Genomic DNA, 27629 nt, shown 5'->3' with positions numbered 1-27629 from the left:
AACACTTTCACACTTTGTATATTCATAATCCTTTGTTTGTGGGAGAAATATATACAATGATGTGCTTTATATGATTATCTGAAGATATGCATATCTTTTTAAAAGTAGACTTTTAAAATATTTTAATTCTTATTTTAAAAAAGTTTTTAATTTTATAATGTAGTATAGCTGATTAACGGACTTCCCTCATAGGTCAGTTGGTAAAGAATCCGCCTGCAATGCAGGAGACCGCGGTTTGATTCCTGGGTCAGGAAGATCCCCTGGAGAAGGGATAGGCTACACATTTCAGTATTCTTGGGCCTCCCTTGTGGCTCAGCTGGTAAAGAATTCACCTGCAATGCCAGAGATCTGGGTTTGATCCCTGGGTTGGGAAGATTGCCTGGAGAAGGGAAAGGCTACCCACTCCAGTATTCTGGTCTGGAGAATTCCATGGACAGTATAGCTCATGGGGTCACAAAGAGTAAGACTTGACAGAGCGACTTTCACTTTCACTTTCCTTTCACAGCTGATTAACAATGTGATAGTTCCCTTTCTCCCTGGCAACCATAAATTCATTCTCTAATCTGTGAATCTGTTTCTGTTTTGTAAATAAGTTCATTTGTATCATTTCTTTTAAGATTATACATATAAGTGATACCACGTTTTATTTTTCCTTCTCTGTCTGGCTTACTTCACTTAATATGACAATCTCTAGGTCCATCCATGTGCTGTAAGTGACATTATTTCATTTTTTTTAATGGCTGAGTAATATTCCATTACATATATGCACAACATCTTCTTTATCCGTTCCTCTGTTGATGGACATTTAGGTTGCTTCCATGTTTTGGCTATTGTAAACAGTGCTACAAGGAATATTTGGGTGCATACATCCTTTCGGATGGTGTTTTTTCTCCATATATATGCCCAGGAGTGGGATTGCAGGGTTATATGGTAGCTTTGTTTTCAGCTTTTTGAAGGAATATCCACACTGTTCTCCACAGCAGTTGTACAAATTTACATTCTCACCAGCAGTGTAGAAGAGTTTCCATCTCTCCATACCCTGGAGATGTGCATAACTTTTAGTTAGACTATCACTAACTGAGGCAGAGAATATACCCTATTGGCTTTTCATGTTTCATTTTTGCATGTTCACAGAAGATGAAGTGTGTGAGATATGCCAAAAGTCTTTGTGACTTCACAAAGTATATTCCAGGAAAATCTGAATTTTCATCTCTGTTGGAGAGTTTGAGGTGATGTCTCTGGTAGTCTCTACATATATGCTTTCTTTAAACCACACTAGTGTTAGCCACACAGTCTTTTGCTTGCTGGGCAACCCTGGCCTTGATGACTAGCATATGTGGATCTCCAACCCCTTCTTCATTTCCTATGTCATCGCCCTGCTTGGGAACAGCCTGCTGATCTTCATTATCTTCATGGAATGGCACCCCCATGAACCCATGTACCTCTTCCTCTGCATGCTGTCTGGAGCAGACATTGTCCTCTCCACATGCACAGTCCCTCAGGTCTTGGCTATCTTCCGGCTCAGTGTTGGGAAGATTTCCCTGGATCGCTGCAGCACCCAGCTCTTCTTCATCCATTTCACCTTCATTCTGAGTCAGGGATTTTTCTGGTGAAGCCATTTGACTGCTACATTGCCATATGCTACCCTCTGAGATACACCACTATTCTTACACATACACTGACTGGGAAAATTGGTGTTATCATCTTTCTGAGAAGTTATTGTATGATTTTCCCCCATGATATTTCTTTTGAAAAGATTGACTTTCTGTCAAAATAATGTCATCCCACACACTTGTTGTGAACACACTGGCTTGGCCAAATATGCTTGTAATGACATTAGAGTGAACATCTGGAATGGACTCTCTGTCATAATGTCAACAGTGGTCTTAGATGTCCTATTAATTTTGTTTCCTACATTCTGGTTCTGCATGCTTTCTTTCATATCTCTTCCAAAGACGTTTGCCACAAGGCTCTTAACCCGTGTGGCTCCCATGTCTGCGTCATCATTCTCTTTTATGGACCTGGAACCTTCACACCTTGACTCAGAGGTGTGGTTGGCACATTCCGCCTCACATCCACATCTTGTTGACTAATGTCTGCGTTCTGGCTCTACCTATGCTGAACCCCATCGTTTATGAGATCAAGACCAAGCAAATCTGAAGCAGGTGGCTCACATATTTTTTTCCAAGGCAAAGATAACTTTGGAGGATGAACAGAATTTTCAATTTTTGTAGGTATCTATGTGAGCAGTAGAATTGGTGGGTGGAAACCCTAGTGGTAAACTGGATACTAGGTAACAGTGAATTCTATTCCAGTGGAAGTTCTCCAAGAAGGTTCTGGGACTTACATCTTGTTCAGTCAAATCAACAGAGAAAGTAATACCATATTTGACTGAGCATGCTATGTCCTATGCAGAGCCTGTGAATTTCCAAAGCCATGCATCTTTTATGTCACTAGCTTGATTTGGTAATAGATGAAATAAATACAGTGTTCTGGTTTTAAATTTATTCAACTATTCCTCACTGAGTTTTTCACCCTTTGAGACATCTTGTGACATCCCTGGACAATCACATACAAAGGGTACATTTGTCAGTTATGCAAGATCAATAACTTCTAGAGATGTAATGGATAGCATTGTTACTATAGTTAACTTATTATATATTCAAAATTTTAAGAGGTTTGATCTTAAGTTTTCTCATCACATACAGACACAAATTGTAGTTAAGTGTATAGAATATGTTAATTGGCTTGATTTCTTAATCATTTCAAAATAAATATATCAAAATAATACATTGTATGCCTTAGAAGTATAAACTTTATATTGGTAAATTATAGCTAAATGAAGAAGGAGCAAAAAGAGTTCCCCTAAACACAGCCATAGATAGGTAAATAATTTGATATTAAGATGATTAAAAAATGAACATGTCCATAAATATGTGCATACATACTTAGTTGTGTCTGGCATTTGCAACCCTATGGACTGTAGCCTGCCTGGCTCCTCTATACATGAGATTCTCCAGGCAAGAATACTGGAGTGGGTTGCCATTGCCTTCTCCATGAGATTTTCCTGACCCAGGGGTTCAACCTGTATCTTCTGTATTACCCGCATTGGCAGATGGATTCTTTACCACTGAGCCACCTGGGAAGCCTGCTCATAAATATAGGCAGACACTTACGTAGTTGTACATTTAGAAAAAGTGGAATTATATTAGTGAAAGCGTTTTTGTGTGTGCCATTATCTAACCTGTCCATGACTTACATCAGTAAGTTGTGAATCATAAGAGTAAGTGTTAATATCTGAAAAGAAAAGGAGAAATGTCTGTAGAGTACTGGTTTGAACACAGGAAATGTGGTTCCTATTTTTAACCAAGGAGAGGACACTGGCAGCACACTGACTTTTGGGCAGGGGAAATCCATGACAGTCTATTCAGCTGCCTGACTGTAAACAACTCCTGAATGTAGGAACTACAACATGCATTATTCCTGGTTCCTTCTTCAGCAGGGTGTTATATTAGAAGATAGAATAGAGTCTGTGCTAGACACACAGGGAATATGACCAGAACCATTGCATGAACCCAAGGGTAACCATTCCCTTTGAAAGAACTGATATAATTGTGCCCAGGAAAGACATTCCATAGAGATGGAGCTCACACAACTCCCACAAAGTCTCTTTGCATGTAACACAAAGGCAGGACAAGGACAAAAATGGCCATGAATTCAGGGTGAAGTGGCAATCCAGGGTAACACCCAAGAAAAGTGCTTTAAGAAGTTGTCTCACATCTGAATTTTCTCTTCACCTACTTTGGGCCTTTGAATCTGTACTTCAGCCTGAATAGTGCCCACAAACCCAAATGTCATCCCGCCTCCATGCCCCTGCTACTTGCTTAGAAACAACCAAGCCATCCCAGCTACCACAGGTATGGAAAGGGTTAACTGTATAAATGGATTCAAGCTTTTGTATGAAAACACTCAGGATTACCACATATTTAGAATATACTTCTCAGTAGTGTAGTCATGGTAGTGTTAGTCTCTCACTCATGTCCAACTCTTTGTGACCTCATGGACTCTAGCCTGCCAGGCTCCTCTGTCCATGGGATCCCCCAGGCAAGAATATTGCAGTGGGTAGTCATTCCTTTCTCCAGTGGATCTTCCTGACCCAGGGATCGAACCAGGGTCTCCAGCATTGCAGACAAATTCTTTACTGTCTGAGCCACCAGTAAAGCCCATATTTCTCAATAATCACACCATAAACAAATAAACTAAAACTTGTAAATAAAAGGAGTGACTCAACAAACATTAATGGACACCCACTTTATAACTTACCAGATCTAAGCTAAAATATGGATATATAGAAATATATATCATATTCCCCCTCTCTTAGGAAGGCCATACATTATAGCAGACAAAACAGCTAGTAATTAAAATGTCTTGTGATAAATTATGTAGACAACACTGTGGAACACTGTGAGACAAAGGGCAGTCACTCTGCCTAGCTGGGAGTGAGAGGAGTCGTCCTATAGGAGCTGATTCCTGTGCTGAGTGTTGACCAGTAGCAAGTTTCCCAGGTCAAAGGACTTGGGAATAGCAAGTAGGCAGTCTGAGAAGTAGAATATGAGGGGCAAGAGAGGGTCCTTAAGAGACAGGCAAGGTGATCCAGGAAAGGCCTTGAATATGAAGGAGCTCAGGACTTGCCATTCCCAAATAGGTCACTTTGAAATAATGATTATTTGGAGTGAAGGAGAAATTGAAAGTGAAAGTCACTCAGTCATGTCCGACTCTTTGCGACCCCATGGACTATACAGTCCATGGAATTCTCCAGGCCAGAATACTGGAGTGGGTAGCCTTTCCCTTCTCCAGGGGTGCTTGAAAAACAGTGAATGACACGGAGGCTCTCTGACCACTTTTTCTACTTAAAAACAGCCCATACAATTTCCCAGGAGAAAGGTGACCTCCCTGTAGCAGCAGCAGAAGAGACCGTCCTTGTTTGCAGAGACTGGGAAGCCATGCTGAAATGGGTCTGAAAAAACAAGTTTGACAAAATAATTCTTATCTCTCCTTGTTCTTGCCTTCTGCACCATATATTCTCTAGTCACTTCCTTACAACTTATTGTGCCTCACTCAAAGCCCTGTGTCTTGACACTTCATCACAAATTTATTATTATTTCTTTGTCTTAAAAATATGATGGAGAAGGAAATGGCAACCCACTCCAGTATTCTTGCCTGGGAAATCCCATGGACTGAGGATCCTGGCGGCTACATACAGTCGATGGGATCACAAAGAGTCGGACACAACTGAGCGACTACACTTACACTTTCACCTTGTCACTTTCATAGATTCAGCTTGCTTCATCTTCCCAGGTAACCATGCCACAAAGAATATGTTATAATAGAAATTAATGGAAAGAAATAATGGCAGGGTGAAAGTAAGATGAGGTGTCAGATTAGGATAGATAACATATGCCAGAAGAGCCCTCAAACTTACTATGGGTCAGCCACAGATTTGACTCTGAACTTCCTGACAGGTAATGCAAATAGAAACATGATCAGTTAGAAAGCCCAAGGTGCCTACAAGTTAAACAAAACAGTGGTTTAGGAGCAGCATAACTATTCCAGGTGCCAAAAACAAAGAAAAATTTCTTCTGGGAGTACTAATACAGAAAATAGTGTATAATGTATTAAATCTCATAATCTCAACATCATCCTTACAGTTAATACAATAATATGTTTTATGGATTACGTCTATACTATTCTTCAACAGATAATACTTCAGGGACAAATTTCACTACTTATTATATGTCCTTAAATTTCATGAAGCACAGTAGTAATCATGCTCATCATTTAATATTTCAGTTTAATTGATATTGTTTTTGTCAGGAAGCATTTAACAGGAGGCTTCCCATGTGCTGTTATGGATCTGTCAGGAAACCTTTGGCCCTTATTAATTCCTGAATATTCAGGAATTAAGAGGAGAGGCACGCCTTTCCCTGGGCTGAGGATTCCAGGCATTTCCTTTGTTAGTTTCTCATTATGGTGATAAGTACCCTCTTCTCTCTTTAATAGGGATCGCCTTGTGTTTTGTAAGTTTGGAATTTTAATCTTTATCTTTGCTGAGAATAACTACAGTATATATGCCCATACCATGTTGATTAAAACACCTTTGCTCCATCAAAAAAAAAAAAAATATGAGAGCTTTTTGGTCTGGTCATTTATTTAGAGCTTCATTCAGTTGTGAAGGTCCTCATATACAGGTAAATATTGAATAGATCTTGTACACTTTTCTGTCTGCTTCATCTGTCTCCTGTCAGTTTAATGTTTAGGCTCAGGCAGAGACCTTAAGCAGGTGGAGGAGGGTGGCTGAGTGGTAAAGAATCTATCTGTAATGCAGGAGATGCGGGTTTGATCCCTGGGTTGGGAAAATCCCCTGGAGAAGGAAATAGCAACACACTCCAGTATCCTTGCCTGGGAAATCCCATGGACAGAGGAGCCTGGTGGACTACAGTCCATGAGGTCGAAAAGAGACACGACTTAGTGACTAAACAACAAAGCACTATTCACACTAGAGATTTAGACATTAGCTGATATTCACAGTGGCTGTTTGAGGATGTTAATAAGCCATGATCTGACTTTGAATAAAGAAAGTAAATTATGGTGATTTGACCCTTAGGATTTGGTGTGTGTACTTAGATTCAAATTAAGTAGACTCAAATTTTGGACACTGGCAGTGTCAGCAATGTGTCAAATTATTATAGGCATTTGATCAATTCTTGCTGCTACATTTCCCATTACAAAAAAAGATACTTAAGTAAATAGGTTTTAGTACAAAATCTATCTCAAATTTTTGCTAAGAAGAATATATGTGCTATTTCAGCTTATTAGAATTAGAAAAAACTCACTTTTAATCAGTCAATTCAACAAATATTTATTGGATGACTTTATGAGCTTGACATTATGCTGGGTGTTAGGTAAGATGCGTGCGTGCTCAGTTGTGTTCAACTCTTTTCGACCCCATCGACTGTAGCCCTCCAGGATCCTCTGTTAACAGGATTTTCCAGGTGAGAATACCGGAATGGGTTGCCACTTCCTCCTCCAGGAGATATTCTCAACCCAGAGATCACACCTGGGTCTCCTGCATTGGCAGGTGGATTCTTTACCAATGAGCCACCAGGGAAGGAAGTAAGCCTAAGCACTTACAATCCCTATCTTTCAGGTATTTCAATCCATTGAGGAATTAAAATAATAATCAGCTTTCATACAAGTGTAGGCACTTTTGAGTGCTTTGGGATCTCAAAGGAAAAGCTATGTGGGACTGGGAGGGAACATAAGTTTCTTGGATGGAAATGAGTTTAGGTTTGATCTAACAGCTGAATAGATTACTTAGAAGGTGTTTGTAGATGGAGCTCGAGACAGAGAACTTTCAGGGGAGAGAACACAGCTTGTACAAAGATACTGAGGCTAGACAGAGACTGCTACCTTCAAGGAAATGAAAGGACTAAAAGATCCCCAGCATGTCTTTCTAACAGGTAAGATTAGAACCGTTTTCATTTTTTGTTAAACAAGGAAGCCATTAAAGTATTTAAGCACGAGTTACACTTGATCAGATGTGTGTTTTGCAGGTAGCCTTCCTTTCCTTATCTGTTTAGATTCTCTAGTGGAATGGGGCAGAGCAGCAGCAGAGACTTGAGGGCACATCAGGTATGCAAAATTTGGGAATGGAAGACATTTCCTTTAAGATACAGAATTTGAAAGTCCATTAACCCTCAGACCTGAAGTGTCCTGGTATTGACTTTCCTTTGTACAACTTTTAGGGCTTTAGGGTTCAAAGTAGGTTCTCAGTCTAGCTGCTGTGGCATCCTCTGGGAGTTTGTTGGAAGTATATACTCTTGGATCTCACTCTGGATTAATAAACCAGAAATTGCATGTTAGGATGATCCTAAAAGAACCTGTTAGGTTATTTGAACACAGGTGATTTAAGTAACATTGCTTAAGGTAAAAGATTCTCAACTTTGGTTGTATGTTATATCCACCTGGCTAGTTTGAGGAACTATTGCTATCTAGTTCCCACCAGCAGACACCAGGATTTAAAATTTCCCTGAATCTAACGATTGTTAAAACTCTTCAGAAACTTCTAATGTATAGTTGTGTACCTAAGAAGTAAAGATAGGACTTTGTATTTTCAGAAATGCCTGCCTCAGGCAGTTGTCCACAAGCACTGGTGGGCACAGAATCACCTGAGGGGATTTTCATAACATAGATTTGGGCTCCACCCCCAGAGTATCTGACTTAGTAGGTCTGGGGTCCATATTTACATTTTCCTCAAGTTTCTACTTGATGCTAAAGCTAGTGGTCTGGGGAATACACTTGGAGAAACAGTGCTTTAGAGGGTATAATGACTTAGAAAAATTAGCAATTCACAACCACCTCCCATAAGAGAAGCATTAAAATATAGTGTGTTGCTTCATAGATATTGTCCCTGCACAAGTGTAAAGTCATATGTTTATCTTTCCTTTTTGTTTGGTATTTTTATAATTTATAAGTATATAATATTCACTTAAAACAAGACATATGAAAATGAAAATAATTTTAAATGTATTGCATTTCTGTATGCAAATGTTTGGGTTTCCTGGGTAGCTCAGCTGGTTCAATTCCTGGGTCAAGAAGATCCCCTGGAGAAGGGATAGGCTACCTACTCCAGTACTTTTGGGCTCTCCTGGTGGCTCAGATGGTAATGACTCAGTCTGCATTGCAGGAGACCTGGATTTGATCCCTGGGTTGGGAAGATCCCTGGAGGAGGGCATGGCAACCCACTCCATTATTCTTGCCTGGAGAATCCCCATGGACAGAGGAGCCTGGCGAGCTACACATCATGGGGTCACACAGTGACTAAGCACAGCACAGCAGGTACAAATGCTCACATAAAGCTGAATTTGAAAGCATGAAAGTAGGCAGAAGCTCTTACCAATTCCTGATTTTCTTGCAATCCCACTCCTGGGAATATACCCAGACAAAACTATAATTAACAATATAACAATACATCAATATGTGCATCTCTATATTCATAGCTGCACTGTCCACAACAGCCAAAACATGGAAACAAACTAAATGTCCACTGACAGATGAATGGATAAAGAAGATGTGGACATTGATACAACTGAATACTACTCAGCCATTAAAAATAAGGAAAAATGCCATTTACAGCAACATGGATGCAATTAAAGATTTTCATACTTAGAAAATAAGTCAAAGTGAAAGATTATGGTATCACTTACAGGTGGAATCTAAAGTATGACAGAAATGAACGTACCTACAAAACAGAAACAGACTCCTAGTCATAGAGAACAGACTTGTGTGTGCGTAGGGGAAGGGGGAAGGGAGAGGGATGGACTGGGAGTTTGGAGTTGGTGATGAAAACTATTGCATTTAGAATGGATAAACAACAAAGTCCTAATGATTAGCACAGGAAACTCTATTGAATATTCTGTGATAAACCATAGTTGAAAAGAATATAAAAATGTATATATGTGTATTACTGAATCACTTTATACAGCAGATTGGCACAACATTGTAAATCAATTATGTTGTTTAGTTGCTAAGTCCTGTCCAATTCTTTGCAACCCCATAGACACCCCAACAGGTTCCTCTGTCCATGGGGATTCACCAGGCAAGAATAGAGGGTTGCCATTTCCTTCTTTCAGCTATACTTCAATAAAAAAATTAAAAAAAGAAAGTATCAATATTTGTCCTTAACATATCATGAGATATTTCACGGTCATTACCAATAGGTAGATTTGCTTTCACAAATTCTTTTTAGGGCAAGGATCCAATAAGTATCTTGAGTATCTGACAGATGTTCTGCATGAGTTCATCACACTTAGTTGAGACTGAGACATGAAGTCCTACTCCAGCAGTGGCTTCTTGGTTCCATTTTGGAGCACTTTCTTACTAATACCAAGAAGATTTTGGTTCTCCTTCCAAATATGAAATACAGAAAATTCTGTGTTGCTGAAACACTAACAAATGATCAGCAGGGATGTAGTCCAGAATGTGACTTTTGTACTGGTGAAAAGTTTTATGAATTATGGGGCCAAATTTGCACAATCTTATGATTTATAGTTTCATTTCAAGAATATCCAACTGTATCTTAGTGCAACAATATTACAGTTATAGGTAAAGTTGCCTTGAATGTCAGTTAAAAATTTTAAAATAGACTTCTGGGCAAATCATGAACAGTTCACTGCAGCGTTGTAACATTTTAGAGTTCACCTAGTTGAGCTGATCCCTGAGATAATTGTAAAATTCTGGTCAGTTTCATCTCTCATTCACTTTGCAAAATCACAGGGCCAGATCTAGGTATTAAAAACCACCATTGGGTGCCCATTGTACTATAAAGCTACAGGAATCAAAACAGTATGATACTGGCACAAAAAATAGAAATGTAGATCAATGGGACAAGATAGAACACCCAGAAATAAGCCCATGCACCTATAGTCAATTAATCTATGACAAAGGAGGCAAGACTACATAATATTGGAAAGATAGTTGCTTCAACAAATGATGCAGGGAAAACTGGACAGCTACGTGTTAAAAAAAAATGAAATAGATCATTCCTTAACTCCATACACAAAAATAAGCTCAAAATGGATTTAAGACCTAAGTGTTAGACCAGACACTATAAAATTTTTAGAGCAAAACATAGGCCGAACACCCTCTGACATAAATCACACCAACATCTTTTTTAATCCATCTCCCAGAATAATGGAAATAAAAGCAAAAATAAATGGCACCTACTTAAAGGCTTTTGCACAGCAAAGGAAACAATAAACAAAACAAAAAGACAATCCGAAGATTGGGAAAAATATTTCCAAATGATGTGACTGATAAGGGATTAGTCTCCAAAATTTACAAACAGCTTATGACATTTAATAGCATCAAAACAAACAACTCACTCAAAAAATGGGCAGAAGACTGAAATAGACATTTCTCTAAAGAGGACATACGGATGGCCAAGAGGTGCATGAAAAGATGTTCAACATTGCTAGTTATTAGAGACATGCAAATCAAAACTACAGTGAGATATCCCCTCACACCGGTCAGAATGGCTATCATCAAAACAACAATAACAACAACAACAAGAAAACAAAACCCACAAACAGATGCTGGAGAGAGTATGGAGAGAAGGGAACCCTCCTGCACTGTTCGTGGGAATGTAAATTGGTACAGCCACTATGGAGAATAGTATGGAGGTTCCTTTAAAAATTAAAAATAGACCTACCACAGTGTTAGTTGCTCAGTCCCGACTCTTTGCGACCCCATGGACTATAGCCTGCCAGGATCCTCTGTCCATGGAATCCTTCAGGCAAGAATACTGAAGTGGGTTTCCCTTCCCTTCTCCAGGGGATCTTCCCAACCCAGGGATTGAACCCAGGTCTCCCGCATTACAGGTGGATTCTTTATCCGCTGAGCCACAAGGGAAACCCAGAGCTACCATATGACTCTGCAATCCCACTCCTGGGCATATATCCAGAGAAAAACACGGCCCCAAAAGATACGTGCACCCCAATATTCATTGCAGCACTATTTACAATAGCCAAGACATGGAAACAATCTAAAAGTCCATCGACAGAGGAATGGATAAAGAACATATGGTGTGTGTGTGTCTATATATATATATATATATATATATATATATATATATGTAATATATATATAATGTGCATATATATATAAATAAATATATGTAATATAATATATACACACACATATATATAATGAAATATTATACAGTTATTAAAAATAATGAAATAATTCCATTTGCAGCAATATAGATGGACAGAAATTGTCATACTGAGTGAAGTAAGTCAGATAGAGAAGGAGAAATATCATATGACATCCCCTATATCTGGACTCTAAAAAGAAATGATACAAATGAACTTACTTACAAAGCAGACAGAAACTCACAGACTTAGAAAATTATTTCTTTGTTGCTGGAGGGGAAGGGATAGTTAAGGACTTTGAGAAAGTCGTGTACACACTGCTATATTTAAAATGTATAACCAACAAAAATTGATTGTATAGCACTTGGAACTCTGTTCAATGCTATGTGCCAGCCTGGATGGGGGAGGGAGAATGGATATATCTATATATATGGCTGAGTCCCTTAGCTGTTCACCTGAAATTATCACAACATTTTAATCGGCTATTCCCCAATAAAAAGTGTTTTGGGTGTTAAAAAATTAAATAAAAAATGTAAGGAATTAAATAATAGTGTATAAGATAGAAAAAAACAACTCTCATTAGGTGGCCACAGTGTTGCTGAGATTTAGTGGTTTATTTGATCTAATCATTTCTGCTTTTCTCATGATGGGATATATTTACAATCAGATTGAATCAATTAACAATTAGCTATTTCTTTTGCACCCTTTTGCAGTAAAAGGATTATCTTCCTGGTCAGTGTCTTATTCACAGTTTTTGTCTCGCTTATTTGATTAAACAATTATACATATGGTTATAAGAGAAGTACTTAAATGTTTTATATACTGAGTAGGGAATGCTCAGAGCAGTACTTGAGATGTGCTAAAGGACACTGAGTTTGATCAACTCTCTCTAGAGTCATTATGAATTGAAAAAATGTCAATGGGCAAAACAAAAGTGTTCTTGTAACTTGTGAAAAACTATTAGCAGAAATGTTTCCAGAGGTGGATTTGACTCTGGTGAATAATCTTATAAATTTAGGAGCAGAAATAAGGATATCTTCCTACAATTTAACACAGTTACACTTCCGAAGTATCAACAATACGAGAAAAGCTATAGAATAACCATAGTGATGTTTTGTGTCATTAAATTAGGTATAGGATTGAAAATTTCAAGTCTGTGAGTAGCCTACTGGCTTTGTCTAAAAACAAAACTAGCACCATATGCACAAGCAAAGAAGGGGTTAACTGGAGATTGTAAAATGCTCTGTGATGGCTGTTGGGGGCAGGCACAAGTTTGAGGTAGAGGTTGGGTGATTTAGTCACTGGATTGTTCTGGGGATTGGATTACATTCTCTGTTCAGCACCCACTATCCAAACTCAATCACTCAGGCTAAAAGATGGCCTGAGGGGGCTCTTGAATTTCTGTGGATATGTCCCCTATGGATATGCGTACATAAGTAAGTATAATTCAATAAACTTTACACCAGAAAAACAAAGCAAAAACCCAATCACTCAAGATTTAACCCAATCACCAATCAAGAGATCTCCACTCACCAAGGGCTGGTGCCTCCGTATAAAAACGTTCTGTTTTCTGACACTAATACTCTGGAAGAGCTGGGCCCAGGCCATCCTCTCCCAAGTTTCAGAGTCCCCTCAGCCTCAGAATTCCACTTACCTGCTTGGAGTCCCAAGTGGCCCCCGCCATGTCCTTCTGCCCGCTCAAGGTGGCTGTGGTCTGCACGAGCAACATGAACAGGAGCATGGAGGCCCACAGCATTCTCAGGAAGAAAGGTTTCAGTGTCAGGTCTTTTGGAGCTGGATCCCGAGTCAGGCTCCCAGGAACCGCACGCAACCTCCCTGTGGTTTACGATTTCTCCACCACGTATGAACAGATGCGCAAGGACCTTGCGCGCAAAGACCGAGAACGCTATACCAGCAACGGCATCTTGCACATCTTGGGAAGAAACGAGAGAATCAAGCCTCGCCCAGAAAGATTTCAAGAGTGCAGAGATCGCTTTGATGTCATCTTCACCTGCGAGGAGAGTGTCTATGACAGGGTGATAGAAGAGCTGTGGGCCCAAGAGCAGGAGACCTGCCAGCCTGTGCACGTGATCAACGTGGACATGGACGACAACCTGGAGGACGCCACCCTGGGGTCTCTGATCATCTGCGAGCTCTGCGAACGCCTCCAGCAGGCAGAGGACATGGAAGGCAGTCTGGCTGAGCTGCTCCTGGCAGCGGAGAGGAAAACAGGAAGGAGCTTTCTGCACACGGTCTGCTTCTACTGAAGAAGAGAGCAAACCATGGCTGACTCTCGGCCTTCTCTCTTTACCTTGGTCACATTATTTGGCACCAATTTGTGTGCTAGTCTTCAAGGTTGGCTTAAAGTGCTTCCTAAATCCTTTCGAAACATAGTGCTCCCCTCTGATTTTGATTAGAGTTTTGTAACTGAAAGTGGGTTCTGGCTGCTCACTGTTCAAAAGCCAATAAAGAGGCACGTTTAGTGGAAAGGAAAGTTTATTTTGCATCCTGGCAACCAGGTGGAGAGGGCAGGGGAGTGGTGGTTCAGGGAGGGGGACAGACTTCTCTCCAAAGACTGACTCTGCCCCTCTGACAATAAGTGGGCAAGAATTTTTATAGACAGAGGGAGGGGGTCACATGCAGAAACAGCTATGACAGTTGTCTTGACATTGGTCATGAGCTGATTTGATCAGCATCATCTTGATTTTTTAAGTCCAGTTAATCTTCAGTTCTATGGTTGGTTTGTTCCTCTTACCTTATGAGCATTTTCAAAATTGTGGAAGCTTATATCATGGATGGGGCCAGTCTGGTGGCTCAGTGGTAAAGAATCTGCCTGCAATGCAAGAGACACAGGTTCATTCCCTGGGTCAGGAAGATTCCCTGGAGAAGGAAATGGCAACCCACTCCAGTACTCTTGCCTGAAAAATCCCATGGACAGAGAAGCCTGGCAGCTACTGTCCACAAAGTCACAAAAGAGTCTTAGCAGCTTGGCGACTAAACAACAAAAACAGCGAATGTCATGGCAAACAAAAGCAGCAAATGTCATGGCAAATGCCTAGTCATTCTGTAGTTAATCCATGGGGCAGGTGTTTCAGTATCTACAAGATAGCTCACAGGATATGTCTCAAAATATTATCTACAGCACTTAAGGGAGAATTACGATGGTGTGATCACTCACCTAGAGCCAGACATCCTGGAATGTGAAGTCAAGTGGGCCTTAGAAAGCATCACTATGAAAAAGCTAGTGGAGGGGATGGAATTCCAGTTGAGTTATTTCAAATCCTGAAAGATGATGCTGTGAAAGTGCTGCACTCAATATGCCAGCAAATTTGGAAAACTCAGCAGTGGCCACAGGACTGGAAAAGGTCAGTTTTCATTCCAATCCCAAAGAAAGGCAATCACAAAGAATGCTCAAACTACTGCACAATTGCATTCATCTCACACGCTAGCAAAGTAATGCTCAAAATTCTCCAAGCCAGGCTTCAGCAATATGTGAACTGTGAACTTCCAGGTGTTCAAGCTGGTTTTAGAAAAGGCAGAGGAACCAGAGATCAAATTGCCAACATCTGCTGGATCATCAAAAAAGCAAGAGAGTTCCAGAAAAACATCTATTTCTGCTTTATTGACTATGCCAAAGCCTTTGAATGTGTGGATCACAATACACTGTGGAAAATTCTGAAAGAGATGGGAATACCAGACCACCTGACCTGCCTCTTGTGAAACCTATATGCAGGTCAGAAAGCAACAGTTAGAACTGGACATGGAACAACAGACTGGTTCCAAATAGGAAAAGGAGTACGTCAAGGCTGTATATTGTCACCCTACTTATTTAACTTATATGCAGAGTACATCATGAGAAATGCTGGGTTGGAAGAAGCACAAGCTGGAATAAAGATTTCCAGGAGAAATATCAATAACCTCAGATATGCAGATGACACCACCCTTATGGCAGAAAGTGAAGAGGAACTAAAAAGCCTCTTGATGAAGTGAAAGAGGAGAGTAAAAAAGTTGGCTTAAAGCTTAACATTCAGAAAACTAAGATCATGGCATCTGGTCCCATCACTTCATGGGAAATAGATGGGGAAGCAGTGGAAACAGCATCAGACTTTATTTTTTGGGGCTCCAAAATCACCACAGATGGTGATTTCAGCCATGAAATTAAAAGACGCTTACTCCTTGGAAGGAAAGTTATGAGCAACCTAGATAGCATATTTAAAAGCAGAGACATTACTTTGCCAGCAAAGGTCCATCTAGTCAAGGCTATGGTTTTTCCAGTGGTCATGTATGGATGTGAGAGTTGGACTGTGAAGAAAGCTGAGCGCTGAAGAATTGATGCTTTTGAACTGTGGTTTGGAGAAGACTCTTGAGAGTCCCTTGGACTGCGAGGAGATCCAACCAGTCCATCCTAAAGGAGATCAGTCCTGGGTGTTCACTGGATGCTGAAGCTGAAACTCCAGTACTTTGGTCACCTCATGCGAAGAGTTGACTCATTGGAAAAGACCCTGATGCTGGAAGGGATTGGGGGCAGGAGGAGAAGGGGATGACAGAGGATGAGATGGCTGGATGGCATCACCGATTCGATGGACATGAGGTTGAGTAAACTCCAGGAGTTGGTGATGGACAGGGAGGCCTGGCGTGCTGCAATTCATGGGGTCGCAAAGAGTCAGACATGACTGAGCAACCTGACTGAACTGAACTGAAAGATACTTAACTACGCTTAGTGACTAAACTATTATTTAGTTTTGTTAGACTGTTTTCCTTTGTTTCTGCCTTTTCTCACTTCTGTGATTAAGCTTATTCTTTTTCTTTATTTTTGGCTGTGCTGAGTCTTCCATGCTCTGTGTGGATTTTCTTCATTGCAGTGTGCAGGTTTCTCTTGGTTTGAAGCACAAGCTCTAGGTGGGCAGTTGTCAGTAAGGCCAGCTTAGTAGTTGTGGCCAATGGGTTATATTGTCCTGTGGCATGTTGAATCTTCCTGGACCAGGGATCAAACCTGTGCCCCCTGGACAGGCAGAGAGACTCTTAACCACTGAACTACCAGGGAAGTTCCTAAGGTTATTTTTTGACTAAAGTTTTTTCACAGATAAAGGCTGACTGAGGACATGGTGGGGAAGGTCCATAAGGCCCTGATCCATTTCCATCTGCTCTATTCAGTTCATGCCCAAGATCTAGTTCCTCATGACTTATAGGATCCCTTCAAGTCTGGGTCACTGACTGTAATAAAATTTCACACTATATTTAAGTTGTGACTACTTATCCATTTATGCCTGGTGTTTGTAAGACTTTTCTCTTACAATTGTTCTGCTTCCCTTGTATTCTTGAAGCCATTCTTTGTACCAATTCCCAGGGATTTCCAAGTTCCAGTCAAGGCTCAGAAACTTCTGCTTTGAGTCAGTTGCTCTCAAGTCATGGTGTCCATCGCAGTCATCTGAAGGGCTTTGTACATGACAGACCTCTGGGCTCCACTCCCACAGCTTCTGATTTGGTGATCTGGGGTCCAAAGTTGCCTTTATCACACATTACAGGCTGATGTTAATGCCCTGGCTCTGGGATTCACACTTTGAGAAGACTGAGTATGTTCTCTAAGGTAGGACTGTGAATATGACAATCACTCTAACTGTTGGAGGCACAGGGACATAAAATCTGTGATGTACTAAATGAATGTTTCTCTTGCACCATTTTGAAGGGACAAGACTGTCTCTCCTTATTGTTTGGTCTCTTGTTCATAGTTTTTAGACCAATATCCTTTGCTCTGTCAATTCTGCAAACTAACAAAGGAATGGAACTAAAAATTACTGTATTTCAATATAGAATGGTCAGACAGCTCTCTACTTAAAGACATGAGAAAGTTAGTGGTGGCTGCTCCAGTCCCTGGAGAATCATCATGAATTCAAGAAAATAAAATAGAGGATAGGCAGTGTTGTTGGAACTCCTGAAATACTGCAGGGATGTTTTCCAGGAGTTCCCTTTTTACACAGGTGAATAATTTTATTACTTTATGGACAAAACTATGTGTATCTTCCTGTGATTTAACACAATTACAATTCTAGAGCATCAATTGTAGGAGAGAAATATGGAAAAATTCTTGTAATTGAATGAAGTATAAGCTTGGAAATTTCAAACATGTTTTTCATATGCACATTCTCAGGTCACTGGAAGGGCTGCTGAAAAGCTTGGGAGTAGTCTGGGCATTTTGCCTAATATCATAGGTTCAGTTCAGTTGCTCAGTCATGTCCAACTCTTTGCAGTCCCATGTACTGTAGCACAGGCCTCCTGTAGCCAGACCTCCCTGTCCATCACCAACTCCTGGAGTTTACTCAAACTCACGTCCATTGAGTTGGTGATGCCATCCAACCATCTCATCCTCTGTCATCCCCTTCTCCACCCGCCTTAATCTGTCCCAGCATCAGGGTCTTTTCCAATGAGTCAGTGCTTTGCATCAGGTGGCCAAAATATTGGAGTTTCCGTTTTAGCCTTAGCCCTTACAATGAATATTCAGGACTGATTTCCTTTAGGATGGACTGGTTGGATCTCCTTGCTGTCCAAGGGATTCTCAAGAGTCTTCTCCAATACCACAGTTCAAAAGCATCAATTCTTTGGTGCTCAGCTCTCTTTATAGTCCAACTCTCACATACATACTTGACTACTGGATAAACCATAGCTTTGACTATATAGACTTTTGTTGGCAAAGTGATGTCTCTGCTTTTTAATATGTTGTCTAGGTTGGTCATAACTTTTCTTCCAAGGAGTAAGCGTCTTTTAATTTCATGGCGGCAGTAACCATCTGCAGTGATTTTGGAGCTCAAAAAAATAAAGTCTTCACTGTTTCCATTGTTTCCCCATCTGTTTGCCATGAAGTTATGGGACCAGATGCTCTGATTTTTTGAATGTTGAGTTTTAAGCCAACTTTTTCACTCTCCTTTCACTTTCATCAAGAGGCTCTTTTGTTCTTCACTTTCTGCCATAAGCATGGTGTCATTTGCATATCTGAGGTTATTGATATTTCTCCCGGCAATCTTGATTCCAGCTTGTGCTTCATCCAGCCCAGCATTTCTCATGATGTACTCTACATAAAAGTTAAATAAGCAGGGTGACAATATACAGCCTTGATGTACTCCTTTCTTGATTTGGAACCAGTCTGTTGTTCCATGTCCAGTTCTAACTCTTGCTTCTTGGCCTGCATACAGATTTCTCAGGAGGCAGATGAGGTGGTTTGGTATTTCCATCTCTTGAAGAATTTTCCACAGTTTGTTATCATCCACACAGTCAAAGGCTTTGGCATAGTCAATAAAGCAGAAGTAGATGATTTTCTGGAACTCTCTCGCTTTTTTGATGATCCAGCAGATGTTGGCAATCTGATCTCTGGTTCCTCTGACTTTTTTTAAATCCAGCTTGAACATCTGGAAGTTCACAGTTCATGTATTGTTGAAGCCTGGCTTGGAGAATTTTGAGCCTTACTTTGCTAGCATGTGAGATGAGTGCAATTGTGTGGTAATTTGAGCATTCTTTGGGATTGTCCTTCTTTGAGACTGGAATGAAAACTGACCTTTTCCAGTCCTGTGGCCACTGCTGAGTTTTCCAAATTTGCTGGCATATTGAGTGCAGCACTTTCACAGCCTCATCTTTCAGAATTTGAAATAGCTCAACTGGAATTCCATCCCCTCCTCTAGCTTTGTTCATAGTGATGCTTCCTAAGGCCTGCATTCCAGAATGCCTGGCTCTAGTTGAGTGATCACACCATTGTGATTATCTGGGTCATGAAGATCTTTTTTCGTATAGTTCTTCTGTGTATTATTGCCATGTTCTTAATATCTTCTGCTTATGTTAGGTCCATACCACTTCTGTCCTTTATTGTTCCCATCTTTGCATGAAATGTCCTTTGGTATCTCTAATTTTCTTCAAGAGATCTGTAGTCTTTCCCATTCTATTGTTTTCCTCTATTTCTTTGCACTGATCACTGAGGAAGGCTTTCTTATCTCTCCTTGCTATTCTTTGGAACTCTGCATTCAAATGGTATATCTTTCCTTTTCTCCTTTGCCTTTCACTTCTCCTTTTCACAGCTATTTGTAAGGCCTCTTCAGACAACCATTTTGCCTCTTTGCATTTCTATCATAAGTGGAGATTTCAAAACACAGCTACAGGGTAACCACACCCTTGTCCAATATTAGATGTTAAAGATGATTTAACACCAGATTGTTCAGATGACTGAATCTAGTTCTCCAGTCCAAATTCACTATCCAAACCCATTTAAGAGTTAACCCACTTATCAGTCAAGAGTTCTCTACCCACCTCATTGTGGTGACTGCATATAAACTTGGTCTCTGTTCTTTGACACTATACTAGTTGCAAGAGCTGGACCCAGGTGCTCATCTCCCTGGTTTCAGAGTTCCCTTGGACCCTGAAGCCCACCCATGCAGCTGGAGTCTCAAGTGGCCACCATCATGCCCTCCTCCCCATTCAACATGGCCATGGTCTGTATGAGCAACATGAACAGCAGCATGGAAACCCAAAGCATCCTCAAGATGAAAGGGTTCAATTTCAGGTCTTTTGGAGTGGGATCCTGTGTGGCACTCCCAGGACTGGCACCCTCCCCGTGGTCTATGATTTCTCCACCACATATGAGTAGACACGCAAGGACCTTCTCCTCAAAGACCAGGTATGCTATAGCAGCAGTGGGGTGTTTCACATGTTGGGGAGAAATGAGATAATTAAGCCTTGTCCAAAATGATTTCAAGAGTGCACAGATCCCTTTGATGTCATCTTCACCTGTGCTGAGAGAGTGTATAAAATAGTAGTGATAGATCTGTGTGATAGAGAACAGAAGACCTGGCAGCCTGTGCATGTGATCAACTTGGATACAAAGGACACGCTGAAGGCAGCCAGCCTTGGTGCTTCCATCATCTGTGAGCTCTGCCAGGGTCTCCAGCAGGCTGATGACATGCAAAGCAGTCTGGCCGAGCTGCTCCAGGCAGCAAAGCAGAAAACAGGAAGGAGACTTTTGCACATGGTCTGCTTCTACTAAAGATCTTAGGTGGTTTTCAGCTCCCTTGTCAGTAAGAACTTTAGTATAGACTTTTGGGCTAGTGGATATTTTCTCTGAGAAGGGTCTTCAAAGTTCTTTTATATTAAAGGCTGTCTATATGATTTTTTTTTCAGGTGCATCCCACTCAGGCAAAAAGTGGAGGATAAAAAGGTTTCATGGCAAACAGAGCACGAACTGTAAGTAGGCATTAAAGTCCTTTCAATTTGAGTTTAAATAGTGTGGAGACTTGCCTTCAAAGGAATAATTCAGTGTTCACATGTCTCTGCAAAGAAGTCAACCTCCAGGACTCCATTTTAATGATCAACAAACCAAGGCTCATAATGGCTTGCTGGACAAGTGAAGTGTTGAAGGATATTTCAGAAAATGAAAAACAGTGTCTATTTTATCCATTTATAGTGATAACAATCCTTTTGCTTTTATGGCATATGTATAAATGTGAATTGTTTTTTTTTAGTGAGCTAGGTTTGTATTGAATGTTTGAACTTAAAAATATTTTTATTTTTAGATCAGAAGTCCTTTTCTAGTGCCAACTTTAATAGAAACTCAGTGCATAATGAATTGTATTTATTACTAAAATTCTGGCACGATTTGTTCAATAAAATAGCTCATTAAATGTAATAAAATGAAATAAACCTTCAAATTTAAAGAGAAGTGTTGTCTTATTTGTGGTAAGGAATGCATATTACAAAGTGAAAGTGAAAGTTGCTAGGTCGTGTCTGGCTCTTTGCGACTCCATGGAAGTTAGCTTGCCAGGCTCCTCTGTCCATGGAATTCTCCAGGCTAGAATACTGGAGTGGGCTGCCATTTCCTCCTCCAGGGAATCTTACAGACCCAGGTATCGAACATGGATTTCCTGCATTGCAGGCAGATTGTTTACTGTCTGTTCCATCAGGGAAACTCGTTACAAAGTGAGTGCCTTGGTTCTTTTATTGTTGAAGACAAATGACTTCCATGGAGAAAAGCATTTTTTCCTAATGAGAACTTTCTTCATGCTAAAAACATTCATTTGTTGAGTACTGTTCTGTGAAAGTGGTTCCTTACTACTGGATAGTGAAATATTCTTGGTTCTGATGAACAATGGCACCAAGTCCTGGGTGACTTTGCTGTTGTTGTTCAGTCACTAAGTCATGTCCAACTCTTTGTGACCCCAGGGACTGCAACATACCAGGCCTCTCTGTCCTTCACCATCTCCCAGAGTTTGCCCAAGTTCATGTTCATTGAATTGGTGATGCCATCCAACCATCTCATCTTCTGTCACCCTCTTTCCCTTCTACTGAGGGAAAAATGTCAAAATATCTAACGTGGAGTTGGGGTTTCAAATGAAATAAGAGAAAGAATGGGACTGAAAATATTTTTTGGAGAAAGAATTGTGGAACATTTCCAAACTTATTAAAAAATATTTACAGATCCGAAGATTCAGCCAACCTCAAGGAGCATGAAAACAAGCTGTGCCTAGGCCCATGAATATTGATCTGAAAAGCAAGATCAAGGCGAAAATCTTGAGTGTAGCCAAAGGAGGCAGGCAAATATGAGTGTGTCAAAATTATTTTGATTTACATGTGATCTGTTAAGCACTAAGTACATATAATTTTATATACCCTTAGGCAACAACATCATTATTCATGTCTCTGAAATTTGGAACTCATGGAAAAGCTGAGGATGGGTATAACTTTCATGTAAACTATTTCATGGGCTTCCCTGGTGGCTCAGTTGGTAAATACCAAGTCTGCCTGCAATGCAGGAGTCCTGGGTTCAATTCCTGGGTTGGGAAGATCCCCTGGAGAGGGGAAGGGCTAGCTTTTCCAGCATTCTTGCCTGGAGAATTCCACGGGCAGAGGAGCCTGGCGAGCTATAGTTGATGGGGTCAGAAAGAGCCGGACATGACTGAGCAACTAACACTTTCAATTTCAAGATATTTCATGAAGAAGAAATGTCAAAAATTGTTGGTACATATTAATTGTAAGTTTCATATTTTTGCTGAAAATAGATTAACACAATCTCTTCACTGTTCACCTGAAACTATCACAAAACTGTTAATCCACTATACCCCAATACAAAATAAAAAGTTTATATTGTTTTTAAAAAATGCACCAAATAAAGATAAGCTTAAGGGTAATTTTCATTAGTAGGTAAACTCAGGGTTATCGTTTGTGTTTATGAACACAGTGGAGCCAAGTAGCAATTATTATTTTACTTGAAATTTTCTAAGGAGAAGAGAACGCAGGCAGAATTCACATGTAAATGATGTCCAGTGAACTGAAAGATAAAGGACAAAATGACATCCTACTTTTACAGTAATTAGAATGGAGAAAAGTGGTGAGGAGTTACCATAGGGGACAGAGTTGATGAGGCTTGCTAAACTCAAGAGACTCTGAGCTACAGGGTTTAGCACTAGACTCACATTGACAACCTCATTTTAGGTGATCAAAACAGCATTTATCACATTAAATTTATATGGCCTTGGTTTTTTTTTTTTATAGACTAGCTTAGGTGATGAACCGTTTTTTTTTTTTTTTTGTTTGTTTTTTTAATTCAGAGCATCTGAAAGAAGTGAGAGAGAGAAAAGGAGCGGGAGGAAGTGAAGAAGATGTGAAGGTGTCTTAGAGACAAAACACATTTGGGAAGAGAGTGAGGCTGGTGGAGACAGTTCTGTCCCTTGGGTCCTGGGATAAGTGCTGCTCTCAGGGGCTCACATCAAGGAGAATAAACAGCCCAAATCCTGCTATGTAACTAGCTGATACTTATATTTCCAGTAGAATGTCTGTTCCTGAGGACTCATTCTAAAGCCAGGGTGTGATTAGACATCTACAGGTAGAGATGGTTCAAGGATCAAGGTAAGGACTGGGCAGGTGCTATGTCCTAAACAGGCTAGAGGGGCAGGACCCTTGTAGGATGTTAATATGTGTGGAATGATACTAAACAGAGGTACTTCTAGCAGAAGTGAAGGGTGAGGTCTGGAAAGGGAAGTTGAGAGTATATGAACCAGCTGAAGTTACTGAAAGTTAGCAAATTAGCAGATCAGTTGAGTTCAGTTGCTCAGTCATGTCTGACTCTTTGTGATCCCATGGACTGCAGCATGCCAGGTTTTCCTGTCCATCTCTAACTACTGGAGCTTGCTCAGACTCATGTCCATCGAGTTGGTAATGGTGTCCAACCATCTCCTCCTCTGTCGCCTCCTTCTCGTCTTGCCCTCATTCTTTCCCAGCATCAGGGTTTTTTCCAAATGAGTTGGTTCTTCACATCAGGTGGCCAAAGTACTGGAGCTTCAGCTTCAGCTTCAGCATAAGTCCTTTCAATGAATATTCAGGGTTGATTTCCTTTAGGATTGACTGGTTTGATCTCTTTGCAGTCCAAGGGACTCTCAAGAGTCTTCTCCAACACCACAGTTCAAAAGCATCAATTCTTTGGCGCTCAGCTTTCTTTATAGTCCAACTCTCACATCCAAACATGACTACTGGAAAAACCATAGCTTTGATGAGATGGACCTTTGTCAGCAAAGTAATGCATCTGCTTTTTAAAAAGCTGTCTAGGTTGGTCATAGCTTTTCTTCTATGGAGCAAGTGTCTTTTAATTTCATGGCTGCAGTCAACTTCCGCAGAGATTTTGGAGCCCAAGAAAATAAAGTCTGTTACTGTTTCCATTGTTTCCCCGTCTATTTGCCATGAAGTGATGGGACCAGATACCACAATCTTAGCTTTTTGAAAGTTGAGTTTTAAGCCAGCTTTTTGACTCTGCTCTTCGCTTTCGTCAACTTCAGTTCTTTGCTTTCTGCCATGTGTGGTGTCATCTGCCTATCTGAGGTTATTGATATTTCTCCCGACAATCTTGATTCCAGCTTGTGCTTCATCTAGCCCAGCATTTCTCATGATGTACTCTGGCATATAAGTTAAATTAGCAGGGTGACAATATACAGCCTTGATGTACTTCTTTCCTATTTGGAACCAGACTGTTGTTCCATGTCTGATTCTAACTGTTGCTTCTTGACCTGCATACAGTTTTCTCAGGAGGCAGGTGAGGTGGTCTGGTATTCTCATCTCTTTAAGAATTTTCCACAGTTTGTTGTGATCCACACAGTCAAATGTTTTGGTGTAGTCAATAAAGCAGAAGTAGATGTTTTTCTACTGGTAAAAGTTTCTAAGGAACTCTCCTGCTTTTTTGATGATCCAATGGATGTTGGCAATTTGATCTCTGGTTCCTCTGCCTTAGAAAAGGAGATATCATTCATTAAATAACAGGTGCCATAGAATTAGGTTTGACATGAGAAATAGAAAACAAATGGTCTTACTATAGATCGCTCTTGGCAAAATATGAAAAAGATGTTGAAAATGACAAGGATCTGTGTGGGATTTCTCCAGGCAGTGTGTGGGAAGGGGCTTTGGGGAGCTACCAGGGAGACTTGCCTGTGTGTGAGAAATAGGAGGAGGCATTTGAGTAGGGTGTTAAGAATTAACTTGTTTCAGACTGAAGTCACTCCATTGGGACACCAGTCCCACAGGAAAATTCCCTAACCCTAGCTTTCTGGCCTCTTTCTATGACTCTGATTTTAAATAGTTCCCTCTTAGTCCCTGTCTCCACTTTATGGCTGTGGTGAACTTTTGCAATGCTCTAGGGCTTCCCCGATAACTCAGTTGGTAAAGAATCTGCCTGCAATTCAGGAGGGCTGGGTTCAATTCCTGGGTCAGGAAGATCTGCTGGAGAAGGGAAAGGCTACCCACTCCAGTATTCTGGCCCGGAGAATTCCATGGACTATATAGTCCATGGGGTCACAAAGAGTTGGACACTACTGAGCGACTTTCACTTTCCGCTGAAGCCCTACCTTGTTGATTTGTCTTTCCTGGCTTCTTCCTTCTTGCCTTTATCTATTTTCCTTTTATTTATTTATTTTTAAATCAGGCTGTGGGATTCACAAGTACCGTCATTTCTATTTGGTGCTCTCCCCTGCCTTCTGGTTTTCCACTTCCTGCAATGGACAGGCTGCCCTCACTGGACAGAATTCTCAGAGGGGAGCATGTGCTCAATGGGAAACAGTTTCAGTGTACATGCTAAGTTGTTTCAGTCATGTCTGACTCTTTGTGACCCTATGGACTCTAGCCTGACAGGCTTCTCTGTCCCTGGGGATTCTCCAGGCAAGAATACTGAAGTAGCCATGCCCTCCTCCAGGATATCTTCCTGACTCAGGGATTGAACCCCACATATCTTACATCTCCTGCATTAGTGAGCAGATTCTTTACCACTACAGCCACCTGGGAAGCCCAACAGTTTCAGACCCAAGGCCAACTGATGACTGGTGACTCTGACAGAACATTTTCTCCCAGCACCCAGCCATGATTATAGGAGTTGATTTTCCTCCCCAAATAGGAAAATTAGAAGCATTGAAGGTAACTGGAGTAGAAAATATAATGTTTATAGTGAGTATAAGATCAATCTTATGAGACAAATATTTTAAGATACTCATTCAATAGAAGGAATTCACATTTGTCTCCAATTCTTAAAACCTGTCTATTCATAATTTGCCCCTCTTTAAACCATAAGTATATATTGTAAGACTCTAGACATTCCCATTTCCCCCCTCTATCCCTGGTTAGTGATATGGTGCCTGAAAATAGTTTTTGCTCAATATATGTTACCTGAATAGCTGAGTTAATTAATGAATCAAAGTGTACTAAGAAACAAATGTTCAATTTCTGCATGTAAAAAGACTTTAAATATCATGCGGCCCTCCCTCCTCCTTCTGAGAAGTGATACCTTTCTTTTTTCAATTTCAGTCATTTCTACACTTAGTTTTCTAAGATGCAAGCTGGAGGAGTGCCTCACATCGGGCACGCAGGCCTTGTCAATAGCACCTCTTAAGGTCTCTTGACCCTCTTCACAAGTGAGGTTCCTGTATGTGGTAAATGCACAGTTTTCAAATCTCATATCTATTAATTATTTCCTTGGGATATTTGGCAAATAATTCACATTTCTTGAGTCTCATATTTCTTAAGAGTGAAATGGAGATAATACCCAGTTCCTTGAATGGATAGTCAACATGTGAGTGCAAAAATACATGAAGTACCACACACCAAGTGATGACTACAGCTGCTGGCATAAAGCAGATGCATGATAGATATTAGTTTAATTCCTCCTTGAGCATTAGGTTCAGATCTGTTTTACTCCAGGAACACCATTGGCCATTTAGAATCCTGTCTCATCAACTACTGTTCCAGTAAACCTCCATAGATAATTTTATTTTATTTTATTTTCACATTGAAAACAATTTTATTTTAAAAACTAGATCAACTGTTCTAAACTGATAACTTCATGACATCTAAGGGCTGCTCCCCATGTAAATGGTTGAGTCTAAGTGTAAAGTTGTGATCAATGTCCTTCACAATCAGGAAAAATCTGCCTGTACAAATCCTCCCATACTTTCTCCAGTATTCTCTATGCCTAAGCCTCTCTAGCCTGAAATTCTCTAGCTTATGCCTAAGCCTCTGCCTGAAAACGTTTCAAGAATACATCTTTTTCTTTTCTTTCTTTGCTATATGATAAACTCCTCAATGTCAAGTTCAATTACAATCTTGCTACTGCCTTCCCAGAGATGTACCATGGTTCCTGCTATATATTGATACCCATCTGTTGGCAGGAAAAGATATACAGCAATATCTTTTTATTTGACCAGTTGGAAACCTATATATCCTTTAGTTAGAGTAGGATTCTAGGCTACAGAATATATCCTATTCACCTTTGTATATGTCTTATTATTTGCATGTTCAAAGAAGGCAGAAGTATGGAATATGCCAAAATCTCCTGCTGCTTTCACCAAGACTAGGAAAATCTGTGTTTTTATCTCTGTATATGAATAAGAAGTGATGTATGTAGTGGTATTTCTAGAT

General features: G+C 40.4%; 1 protein-coding gene and 2 pseudogenes across 1 annotated transcript; all 3 read left to right on the top strand.

The window, feature by feature from the left end:
* Positions 1 to 1256: 1256 nt before the first annotated feature.
* LOC133054517 (olfactory receptor 52B4-like) lies at positions 1257 to 2160 on the top strand (annotated as a pseudogene).
* An 11233-nt stretch (positions 2161 to 13393) lies between these two features.
* LOC133054508 (RNA polymerase II subunit A C-terminal domain phosphatase SSU72 like protein 3-like) lies at positions 13394 to 13978 on the top strand. The gene has a single exon (XM_061139566.1). The coding sequence runs from the start codon at positions 13394 to 13396 to the stop codon at positions 13976 to 13978; it is 585 nt and encodes a 194-aa protein (XP_060995549.1).
* A 6174-nt stretch (positions 13979 to 20152) lies between these two features.
* Positions 20153 to 20733, top strand: LOC133054502 (RNA polymerase II subunit A C-terminal domain phosphatase SSU72 like protein 6-like; annotated as a pseudogene).
* The last annotated feature ends 6896 nt before the right edge of the window (positions 20734 to 27629 follow it).

This window comes from Dama dama, chromosome 1 (assembly GCF_033118175.1).
Source record: "Dama dama isolate Ldn47 chromosome 1, ASM3311817v1, whole genome shotgun sequence".
Taxonomy (NCBI): domain Eukaryota; kingdom Metazoa; phylum Chordata; class Mammalia; order Artiodactyla; family Cervidae; genus Dama; species Dama dama.
This window is presented reverse-complemented; position numbering and strand designations above follow the sequence as displayed.

What these genes read in the sequence shown, in the direction of transcription:
- LOC133054508 (XM_061139566.1), top strand. Translation starts at nt 13,394, where the DNA reads ATGTCCTTCTGCCCGCTCAAGGTGGCTGTGGTCTGCACGAGCAACATG.